Raw genomic sequence first — 12,038 nt, 5'->3', positions numbered from 1 at the left:
GCATTAATAAGTAAGCTATCGGTTTCATTAACTCTCTTCTTTTAAAAACATTAGATACGGGACAACCTTGCTATAAGTGTGGACAATCAGTCTACTCCCTCTCCACCTGTCTTAATTCCTCCTCTCAGAATATTTGCATCATGGTTGTTCAAGGTAAGTTTTTTCTTAAAATTTTCCACACATTAGTATTCTATGTCAGTACTGAATTTGTGTATGTTTAGTTGTGTTATTTTAATTTTTACAGTCACTGCTGGCTAAGAAGGTTAATACCCTCCAAAGGCTATTTGGACTCCAATCTATTTTAATAAATACACAGAACAGATTTGCTTTATGGAAAATCTGTTGAAGATACAGTTTTGTGTTAGCTGGCTACTAGGAAAAAAAAGTATTAATACAAGGTTTTTCCTTTTTTCAGGCAACCACCCTGCCAAATGAATATAAGGAAGGCAAACTTCAGGCATACAGGCTGATCTGCGCTATGATGACTAGGCGTCAAGATGTTCTGCCAAATTCTGATTTCTTGGTTCATTTTTATTTTGTGATGCACCTTGGCTTAACAAGTGAAGACCAGGTACAAGCTTTATTTAATAAGAAAAATTAACTTATTACTGTGTGCTGATGGAAATGCCTGTATTTTCATATTTGAAGATCTGAAGCAGAAAGAAGGCGATGCTTTGCAACAATTGTTGCATGAAATTATCCTGCGTAGCCTAGTCTGTACCTCTCTAGGTTACGCGGTCCTAACTGTCTCATTGCTGTCCCAGTTACAAATTTTTAAACAACAACTGCTTATTTGTGACTTACCATCACAGCTGCATCACAGGCTCTTGTTGATGTTTCTTTCTCGGTTTCCTGACATTTCTGAGGAATAATCTGTGGTGAGTTTCTGTCCGTCTGCATTGCACAGTTAGTAGGTCAAGCCGGTCATGTTAAGAATGTTCAAACACTCAGCTGATACTAAGTCTTGAGCTACGCTGTGTGTTTGACCAGTGTGTTTAAACTTTGGTTCTGCCAAAGTGGGGCCCTTGTGTGTCCGATGGCCCTACCACGTTCCTGTACGAACTGTGATGCCGTGGAGTTGGTGCTTCCAGAGCAGCTGCTGGAGTTGCTCTGTTGTTCGCATTATTTACAACTTCAGGGAGATAGCGGTTACTCCCAGCTCTTCTTACAGATGTTTTTACCTTCTATCATGAGATAAAATGCTGGACACGATCTTGGGCAAAGGAGGGGCTGCAAAGAGCTTTATGTTAATTTATGAGCAGCGTCTGCTCTCAGCACACCCTTTTGAATGCCCTGTGCCATTGCTTGCAAGGACATCCTCAAAAATTAGAATTAATGTTGTCCTCTCCAGACTTTTCCCCTTCAAGATTAGTTCTTCAGGGGATGTTGAAAACTGTCATACCAGCTCTTTTTAACTGGTGTAAAGGGGACTGAAGGGAGAACCGAGGCAGAAGGTTATCTTACCACTGTAACCAAGAGGTGCTGCCAAAATGTTCTGTTTCTGTGGATAAATGTTGTTTCTAGGTCCCTGTGTACTGGGTTGGCCTAATTAATAAAGTATTCAGTGGGAGATGAGGAAAAGACTTAATCCGTTGAGATGTAAGAAGATTATTGGGCCACAGAAACAGCTAAATACTCAAAAAAATGTAAGAAACACTCTTTAGACAAAATAGAGACTATCTAAAAACTTTTCTGTTTTTATAGCTGTAGAAGTGAGTTTTCTTCCTTAAAAGAAACAGTATAATGGAAGCAATGGCCCGAGCTGGGGATGCCAGCAGAGGGCACACAGACCCTTCGTAAATCCTGTAGCAGTCACTGCTGCTCCCGAGGGTGATTTCTGGTGCCTTGAGCAAGGCAGCAGGAAGAGTTGCACAGGCTTGGTTCTTTCTGAGATGAGAGAGAGAAACAATGAGTTGCTACCGGACTCTTGCCCTCTGAATCTCAGTTCCCCTTCTGAAAAGTTAGCGCATTTGGAAAATATTCCTTTTAAATAGATAATGGGGAAAAAAGAACAGAAAGGAAAGGGTTTTCTTCTGGAAAAACCTACGAGTCCTGGCTGCTGCTGAAACTTAGAAAAAAACATAAGCATATGGCATTTATAAAGCACAGATAGGGAAAAATAGAAGTGTAGTGGGAACTCCCCTTTTTGCCACTCTCAATATGTTACCTGAGAGTAATGAAGAGCTTGTGACTCTTTTACTAATGCCATTCAGATTTCAGACAGATTTGTGCTTGGCGTACAGAGTAACTTCATTCCCCTACAAAAATAAAGACTGTGTAGTAACACCCACTATGATCAGACCCCCTGAATTTTAAAAACCACCCAGCATGAAATCTTCTCACATAAACCACACAACTGAAGAAACTAAAGCGTGAAGTAGACCAGATTTTAAAAAAAAAAAAAAAATAAAAAAATCACTTTTATATTTGAAAAACAAATGCCCTTAAATCAGTATTGCACCCACTGCCAACACAGGGCCATAGGGGTGGAAAATGTCAGTAATTTTAAGACTTAAGTTGTTTTCATCTACACATTTCCATGAAATGGCCAGATTTTCAGAGGCATTCAGCTGTTGGCAGTTCCTTTTTTCTAAGCTAAAGGGCACTCTATCTTTTGAAATCTGACCACTTCCTGGAGAACCAATTCCTACATAGAAACTGGGAGATTTTTTAAATGGGGGGTTGGTTGTTGTTGAACTGTTTCTCACCCTGTTTATTGCATTTTGGTGTTAATAAGAGTTCCACAGATTTTAAGCCTCTTGCTTTGTTGCACACGGGATTTCAGTCCTTGTGCAGAGCTACAGTCCAGAAGTTAAAGATGATGAAGCGAAGACTGCCCAGTGAAGGCAGATCCCATATTGCACATCGTTCCAGGGCTCCCCAGATATTTTGCACGCTGATGCTGCTCTTTTGTTCTTCCTTGCCTCGCTCGGTTTTGCTTTTTTTGCCTCTTGGTGGCACACTTGACCACAAGTTTTTTCTTCTGTTACTGTCCTTCCAGTTTTGCTTTTCTGAGCTATGGACCTGGTTGAGGTGTCAACTCATGGTGCTTTGGAGCTCGGATTCTCATGCAGCGTGTTGATGTGAAGCACGATCCTTATACCTGTTTCTGTATTTCCAGTATGATTAGCATCAAGGCGCTTCATGGGCGTTGAGACTAGTCAGACAATTTGAGGGTAACTACAAATGCAGGAATGCATCGGTTGAGGCAGAAGTACCTCCTCTGATACGTGCAAACAGTAGCAAAGCATCAAGTGTGCTTTGGAAGCACTTTGCTCTCACAGGGTCTCGCAGCTTCCTGTAAGAAACAGGATGATGTACAATGAGCACGATGCAGTATCGGTACTGATTTTGTGATTTTTGTACTTCTCAGTGATTTTTGGTATATGCTGTTACCTGATAAACTTCTTATAAAAGAGGGTCTGGTATCGTGGAGCGCAAGGATCACTGGAACGTGGATCCTAGTTCTGCGTAACACTGCAGAATCCCCCCTGCCAAAGCATGGTTTCTGCGATTCAAGTTATTGCATACCAAAATAAACTTTGGTGCAGACTTTTTTAGCACAGATTGGTTTTATTTGCTAAGCACGAGCATAAGTTTCTCACTCTTATGGAACATTAACAGGAGAAAGGAGAGGGGGCGTTTCTCATGGGGGAATTTTCTTTCTGTATGTATGACTAGTGCAAATTCAAAATTTATTGGGGGGAAACAACAGAAAGGTAGACCGACTCCAGGAAATCACATTGGCTACTTTAGAAGAGCTTTTTAAGTGGCTGTGTAATTTTTAAAAATTACAGTCAGAAACCTCTTTGACCTGAATGTGACTATCAATATTTCAGTTAGCATCAGAAGTGTTTCTTTTTGAAATATATTTCTCTTTCCACTCCTCCCTTAGGGATATGAGTATACAAAATTTCTGCTCTACTGTGCAGATTTTGGAGTTGATAGAAAAACAAAATAATACATTTTTGAATATGGTTAGAAATGAATACAATATTATTCCTGACAAGTGCAGCCTAACTTTGCAGACTTGTCTCATGGGGTATATAAAAGAGCAACGTGGGGTTATATTTTATAGAAAGCTCCCATGGCGTTCTGAGTTCAAGATGTAGCAATTAGCTTAGCAGATGAGAAAGGAGATAGTGAGGTAATGATCTGCATCTGATTTGTCCGTGTGGAAGTGTGTAACAACAAACATCTCTGAAGAAGTGAACAATTCTCTGCAACAATTGCATCACCTTTTCAGGTGGGAGAAGCCATTGCGGCAGTACGGAGTAAGTCGCAGTCTGGCGTTGTAATTACTTCCAGCTTGCGAAGGGGCCTGAGGTTAGGGGGCAGGTGACTGTCTGCGCGATGATGATTCGCCTCCTGTACCGCTCACGTCAGCGGGCATTTTTCCGATGCTGTAGTGAGCCTGGATTTTTCCCTACAGTTTTTTTATGAATGAAGCTCAGTGAGGCTCACCACCTCCCCTCCCTGACCTCCAGTGTAAAGAAGAGTTAATTCGGACGTTCACTACCACACCGTGGGTTAGTGAAGGTAGTTCACCTACAGTTGCTCCAATTCCTCATCTAGATGGTGGCAAATCATCACATGGGGTTTGATTTTTAGGAGATGCCACGGGATAGCCTGTTGCAGTTTGGGTAGGCATAGCTGCCTTATGCTGCTAGGTGACACTGACGGCTGAAAAACCCCCATTCCAGTGATTGCAACTATACACGTCTCTTGATTTGGACAATAAATACAGCTTTGTGCATTAAACCAAAGTCTAATACTGCAGCGCACAAATTTTGCAAATACCTGAACTGGGAAAGAAAATGTATTTTATTGTTGCTACTGGTTGCTTACTGTAGCAGTAATTTTTGCTTTATGAACTTGAAAAGGTACACAAGCATCTCCTTGCTTCATAGCTTCCTTGGTTTTGCTGAGGAACAAAAGTACCAAAACGCGGTTCCAAAATACTACTAACACTCTTCAGCCCCGTTCTCAGAAAAGCAACTATTGAGGTAATTCTGGTTCCTCAATTCTGGTACTTTTGGTATTTAAATAATCCTTCTAGATTACTGGTGTTTTTCTCCTAAAACTTCTGTGGATTTTTGTGACACTGTCTTATTTCTGTCTAAATTTGCACTCTTAGTTTGAGAAGAGAGTGCAGTGCAAGTTAGGCGCTTACCTTGTAGTTAGGCTGTAAAAGAGGCAGGTTTTCAGTATTTTTCACATTTCAAACCACCAGCTGTTTAGTGTCATTTTTTCAGAAAGTCTCACCCTACTGCCAGGGCTTTAGCATCAGTTAACGTGCTTGATGTAACCTATTGACAACACGTGCCACCGAGGTTTTGCCCAGTAGTGAAAAGTGAGCTAACAGGTTACTACATTCCTGACTTTTGAAGTGAGTTTTAAGAAATAAGTTTAATAAATGTACAGTTGTGCTGGCTTGTCAGAGTGTCTTTGGAATACAGTGCTTATATATAAGAAAATATTAAGGAACATAAGAAGTATAGACCTCAGAAATTCTTTGTGGAAAGGACAACTAATAGACAAGGAAAGAGGCTGTGCCGATGGCTTTTTTTAGTTTAGTGATGTTAAGGGCAGAACAAACTTTAAGTGTGGAAGGAAAAAAAGACAGCGCAAATCCAAATGAGTTGACAGATGTCCTTGGTGATTAAATTTCAGCACATGCAGACTGGACTGCCCGCAGGACGCAGCCCAGCTGTAGACAGAGAAGTTAACAGCTATGTTTTTAGCTCGATTCCTTTTAGTAGAGTATTTCACCCAAGTCAGCCTTTTACTATCAGTAAAGATGGTGATATACTAACGTATGTTATGCTTGTCTATAAGCCCCTTAATTTGTTTAAAATGTACTGTTGCTACACCAGTTATGCAGTAGGCTTATGTAGAAACACTTGACTACAGCTCTTTGCGTGAGAGATGGCTAATTTATAATATGAAGCATTTTTTACTAGAGGTGCTGCTGGAGAAGCCATATTAATTACCTATTTGTATTAACATTGATCTGAATTTTAAAAAAATAAAGTACCTGTGAGCATTTATATCTTTCTGTTAAGTTCTTACTCAGCAGTGAGGAGCAGTATACAATTTCTAGACTGCTCAGCCACTAGTGCTGTTCACTGGGACATGTATTAGCTGGGTAGAGCATTGTCTTCTAAAGGTACAATAAATGAGCAGCTTTGCTTTTGTACGCTGTGGAGTAAGTGCTTCTTGCCCAGATTTCTGCCTGATAATGTTGCACATGAGGACCCTTAAGTTGTACAGCATTTCAGAAACCATAATGCATTTTAGGTTCCTTTCCAGACTGCCATTAAAAGAAAATAATCATAATATAGTCTATTAAGGCTTAAATTCCTATATTTTAGGTTTTTATGACTTTCATCCAATGGCTACCGTGATTTTCTCCATTTTTTAATCTCCCCCATATCTCACTTTCTGTAGAAAATTTGCCTGTGTGCCCCCATTATGTGTTTTGAAAAAGTGTTAACAGACAGCACATTTCCAGTAGAGATGAAAATACAAATGCCAAGGCCTCACAGGAAATCCTGCATACCCCTCTACTCACTCAGAGTAGGATAAATTGGAAGTGCTGGAGAAAAATAGCTGCTAGTATTGACTTGGAAGAAAGGGAGAACCAGGTAATGCCAGTTGTAGAGCTGTGCATTCTGGAACAATTTTGGTAGTTTGTTTTTTTGTTTGGTTTCCCCCCCCCCCCCCCCTCCTTGTAACACTTTTGCTCTTTCTAAATGCTTCCATCCCACCCAAATTTCTGTTTTGTAGTCAGTGTTCTGTCTGTCTCTTCTGTATTCGCAGCAGTACCTTGCCAGAGTGCCTGCTGCTTGTAAAGCTCCTTTGTGAGGATTTTCTGAACTCTGTCCAGAACAGAAATAGAGTTTTTGAAACAGCGGCAACATCTCTCTTCCTTCCATTTCGCTCTCACCTTTTCTTTCATCTCTCCGGTCATTGCTGTAGCTTTGGGATCTCCCAGAGTAAGTTTCTTTGTTCACGTGCCCCTGCAACGCAATGCTGTTTCATCATCCGTCATCCTTAGCTCTCTACTTGACTTCCCCCTTTCCCGCTGCTTATTTCAACTAGGCTGTGTCTTCAGGATCCGACCTCTTCCCTCTGCGTGCAGTTGTGCTTCTCTGCTTCAGACATGGTTTACTTCAACTTCTTGCTTAGCTGTTATCTTTATCTGTTAAGCAAGGCTACGTGACACATTCTGAGAGTGACTATTTTAAGCAAATCAAGGTTTAATGTATTTGCTGGTTTTGGGGATGTTCTAATAAAAATGTGCAAAACAGTCCCTTCTCCTCTGCATGTGTTCCTCCATCTTGAAAACTGATATGGCACGCAGGTGAGAGTGAAAAGTGTTAGGAGTGCTGCTAATTGCCGCCTAAGGTGGAGGACCTGCCTTCCTGCTGTGCGCTGCAGGGAGCTCCTTTGCCTGTCCTCGCAGAGGTGCGCTCACGTGCCCTTCCCGAAAACCACCTTCCCGCTGAGCGGCTAACCTTGCGCTCTACAGGTGCGTCAGCACTGCCGCCTTGGTTTCTTACAGTCGGAGGCTTCGAAGGGGTCCTGCCAGAGGCACCTGGGAGAAATCCACAGGGGCACACAAAGTCGCCTCAACATTTCACGCAGTGCCATGGAGTAGTAAGCGTGTTCTCTGTACCTGTAGCAAATGGGTATTCAGATATTTCCCTCGCAGTGTGCATGAATTTAAAATATTTCTTCCAATTTGAAGTGTATCCTTGATCCCAATGGTCTCCTAGGTTGTGAAAATATTAAAGATACTCCAAAAGGGGAGAAACTTTAAAGATTTGGTTCACTTCATTTGTTTGTCTGATCTGTCTTAATAGGGCATCTGAGCACCTGTCTGTCAGCACAGGGGCTTTGGGGTGGGGTTTTTTTTTTATGAATATGACTTTAAAAGAGAGAGCTTTCTAATGTAGTTTAGAGGGGAAGGAGCAATTACCAGCAGGTGACTTACACAGTAATCTGGCATCTCTAGCACTTGTGAATAACCTTATCCATGTTTTACAGATGCAGTGTTATTCTGCTTTTGAATATCTCTCCCTATTGCATTCTGGTCACAAGATGCTTCAGCAAACATAACTTTTTTGGAGGTTAGATTTAAATGACAGATGGAAATGGATTTTTCTGACAAGCTAATCCTGTGCTTTCTGAGGGTGTCAAAATACTTCATAAATTTTTATTGGAACTTAATTTTTGACAAGTTAACTCTTACCTAAAATGTAATGATAGCTAGGCAAACTTGGAATAAGTAAATGGAAGCATTTGTTCCTTTAAAAAAAAGGAAAATGAAGGATTTACCACTTAAGTCTTGTGTAAAGTAATAATCTTTCCCGTGCTATAAATTTCAGGCCCTAATGAGGTGTCTCTCAGTGAAGAACAGAGTGAACTTTAAGTGAAAAATCCATGTTGTTCCTGTTGAGGGACAATTGGAAACGTGATGAAGGCAGATGGCAGGCTATTTGGTTACACCTGTAATCTGCAAAAGCTTGAACAAAAATTAGGTGAAGAATATTTTTGTAATTGACCTTTTGGTGAACTTGCATAAATTTTTTTCTCTTACTGAGTGGATGTTTATGACCTTATTATTTGGATTACTAGATTAACTTATTCTGAAATATTATGCCATTTATAGGGTTAATGCATTTGAGAAGGACATGCATGTGATTGCCCCCTTCTCCCCCCTCCTCCCCATTTTTAACACTACAGAGCATCATTTTGAATTGAAATAGTCCATAATGGTCCTTTTTTTTTTTTTCACTTTTCTTTAACAACGTGAACACTAAATTATAGCTGTGCAATTATGTAAACAATGGAAATGCTTCCAGAATGAATACTTCCTTTTAAATTTTCATTTTGTGTAATTGCTGAAAGGTTTGGAGCCATAATAAACCAAAATTATTTTACACATTTATCGTTCTAAAGGTCAATTATGAAAGAAGTAAAGAAACAACACTGTACAGAATGAGTAAACCAATTTCTATTGCCATCACCATATGTTTTTCTTATTGCTTGTGTTTTTTCCAGTTACTGTGTACATAGCATTCAATTAAAGTGATTCATTTACTAGGCTGTAAGCTGCTGAACAGAGTTTACATTTATAGAGCAGCGCTTTGAAGGGAAGGAAACAACTTGCCTCTGTTTGAATTACCTGATTTTTGCAGTATCACTGATAGGACATATGTTCTCACTTGGTCGCTTTCTCATAAGCCTGAGTCTTCTGATAAGCTCACAATGCTACTGAATTACTGCGTGAAATCACGCTTGTATTGTTAGCTGGGTTGTGCATGAAAGTGTGCTAATTGGGAAATGGGAGGAAAATGTCAAATTTTACCTGTAAGTGCCTTCCTGGGGTGTGGTTTCTTTCCTGTCCATTCTGTTGGGAGTAAGCTCAAGTAGAACATCGATATTATAGTCAGGACATATTCCGCCTCGTATTAATTTAAATGAAGTCACTCAAACTATCGCAAATTTATACTGAAATGCCCAAGATGAAAAATGGCGGTGGAAAGCTAGGCTGAACATGTTTTTGTCTGGGCTCTTATGCACTTGTACATTGTTAACTTTTAACAGTTACGTGCGTGTCGTATCGCCGCAGCATACGATCTGTGCTGTGAATTCATCGGATTGAAGCTACGTAACAAAAAAGAGAGATTAAGGATTGTTTCGTGAGCTTTTCAAAATAAATTTTTCAAAGCTTTCTTACTATGAAAAATTTTTTTTTTTTTTGAGTAGTACATCTTGTAAACAGCAAGTAGATCCATGGAACCACATTCTTAGAGCTTTTTGGAATGTGTGTGTTGTCACAGCATTTGTTAAAGCTGTATGAGTTATGCTGTGCTGTAAACTCACAGGTATTGCTATATTAGGGTAACGGGTTTGCAATTTCGATTTTATCCTCATTTTCTAAGCGTTCTGTACAGTGACCATAGATAAGGGTTGATGAAGCCGGGCGATCGTTACGGCGGTATTTAACAGATGGGATTGATGGAGCGAGGACAGGAGTTAACAGAGTTGTTTGTAGCAGGTCTTTGTACGTCCTACGTTCTGTTACCTTTCGGGCCAGGTTAGCACGGGCTCTTCTATTGTGGCATATGTCAACAGAAGTGTACTCCCATCTGCTGCTCTATAGTTTGATGCCCAATTATTCAGAGACCAAACACATCGCAGTACCTGGCTCCGTTCGTAATTACAGGTGTGCTGTGCTGTGAGGAGCCCGGTGCATTAATCAGACCCTTAATTATAAAAAGGTGGGTCTTTTGTTCTGCTCCGAGTGTGAGTTTACCACCCACATTATGAGCTGCTGCATCCATCTGCTCTCTCTTTTTGAATGTTTGCATTGACTGATATTGACTTTAAAATGTATCAAAGGAAGTGATTAAAACTAGTTTAAACATTAACTCGAGTGGCATTTTAGCTTATTCAGGGAAGTGAAAGCATTATCTGCTACTATGTTAAAAACGAATATTATTGATTTAAAATACATAACACAGTTATTTCATAGGATGTTACTGCTGTAAATACTTAGCAAACACTAAATAGGTTCTGTCCAGGTGTTTAGCAGTGCTTTTGAGAAAATACTAGTGTAGTTAAAGCATATCTTTATATAGAGAAAAATGAGTTTGACTTTTTTAGTTGCTGATGTAGAAATTGAGCATATGGACACATTCTGGGACTAAACTTAAGTTCAAGCCTTCTTTACCACATCATAAAACCAGTAAAGATGTACACTGAAAATGGTTTGCCTTTGCAAGTTTTCTTTGAAATTTTATTGAGACAAAAAATAATTTTCTACTCAATATAGAAGTAGCTTTATCTAATTCTTCAGCAAATATAATGTTGCAGGTAAGGATTATATAGATTTTGTGCCTAATTTTAAGCCTGCTGAAACCTTGTAGGAAGGAAATCTTAGCTCGAATACAGGAACTTTGCTCTGATTTGGAGAGACTGTGAAGAATTGAAATGTGGAAGGATTAAAGTTGAAACGCTTATCTCGAATGCGTTCTGTGTCACAGGGTAATGGTGAGAGCGGAGCTGTGGTTGGTGGTCTGTTCTTACACGTACGGTGCCACCTCTTAAAAACAGCAAAAGCCCTCTGTTCTTTCAGAAGTTCAGCAAAACTCTTTTTTTCCCCAAGGCTTATCTACATTTGCTATCTTAATTATTTAGAAGAAGAGTGACTTATAAATCTATGCTAACTAGATCATTCTCTGTTACCGCGCTGTGTACGATCACTTCTTGCATTCGACATCCCTGTTTCTCAGCTAGTCAGAATAGCTGAAGTACCGCCTGTGCTGGAGCAGCCTGCCAGCAGGAAGCCACCTGCTGTCAGTTACTGCCCTGAGCTCCTTCAGGGCAAAGGCGGCGGTCATTTGTGTCATCTCATGGTTTTATGGCTACAGAATTTTGAGTAATGTGATTTTAGAAACTGGAGTGCTGTAATGCTTCATCTTAAATTGATTAATGGTTTCAGTGGTTTGAATCCAAAGTCTTATTTAACAGGAGAACAGTTCTTTCATGCTTAGACAGGAAGAGACATGGGGGGGGTGGGGGTTTGTTTTGGTTTTTTTTAACAGGAATTTAACAGTACAAATATTACCAAAATACAAGATGTGCTTTTCCTACTAAACACATCTGCAGTGGCAAGCAGTGGTTGTTACGTGAGGATCGGTTATACATAGAGCCTTGTGGCTCTGTGAGTTATCGCCTTGATTAGTGCGGAACTGGGCAATTGCAAAGTTCAGTTTTCTCAAACTCTCTCTTTTGGTTTGGGGCTTTTTGTTTGCTTGTTTTGCTTATTTCTTCTAAAACAGATAACTTCTCTTTCAGGATATCTTAAATACCATCATAAAGCACTGCCCACCTTGGTTTTTCTTCCTGGGCTTGCCTGGCTTTACGATGCTGATAGGAGACTTCATTACTGCTGCGGCCAGGGTTCTGAGCACAGACATGCTGGAGGTGAGTGTGGCAATGCCCAGTGCCCCGTCCCCCGAGAG

General features: G+C 40.2%; 1 protein-coding gene across 1 annotated transcript in view; it reads left to right on the top strand.

Moving 5' to 3' along the window:
• RALGAPA2 (Ral GTPase activating protein catalytic subunit alpha 2) overlaps positions 1–12,038 on the top strand; it is a 135,769-nt gene that overhangs the window by 51,030 nt on the left and 72,701 nt on the right. Inside the window, exons 22-24 of the mRNA XM_075708597.1 lie at positions 55–153; positions 416–571; positions 11,872–12,000. Coding sequence (XP_075564712.1) covers positions 55–153; positions 416–571; positions 11,872–12,000 — 384 coding nt within the window. The remainder of the gene's footprint in view (positions 1–54; positions 154–415; positions 572–11,871; positions 12,001–12,038) is intronic.

Source organism: Pelecanus crispus, chromosome 3 (assembly GCF_030463565.1).
Source record: "Pelecanus crispus isolate bPelCri1 chromosome 3, bPelCri1.pri, whole genome shotgun sequence".
Classification (NCBI taxonomy): Eukaryota; Metazoa; Chordata; class Aves; order Pelecaniformes; family Pelecanidae; genus Pelecanus; species Pelecanus crispus.
The sequence above is the reverse complement of the archived record's forward strand: the minus strand, read 5'-3'. Positions and strand labels throughout refer to the sequence as shown.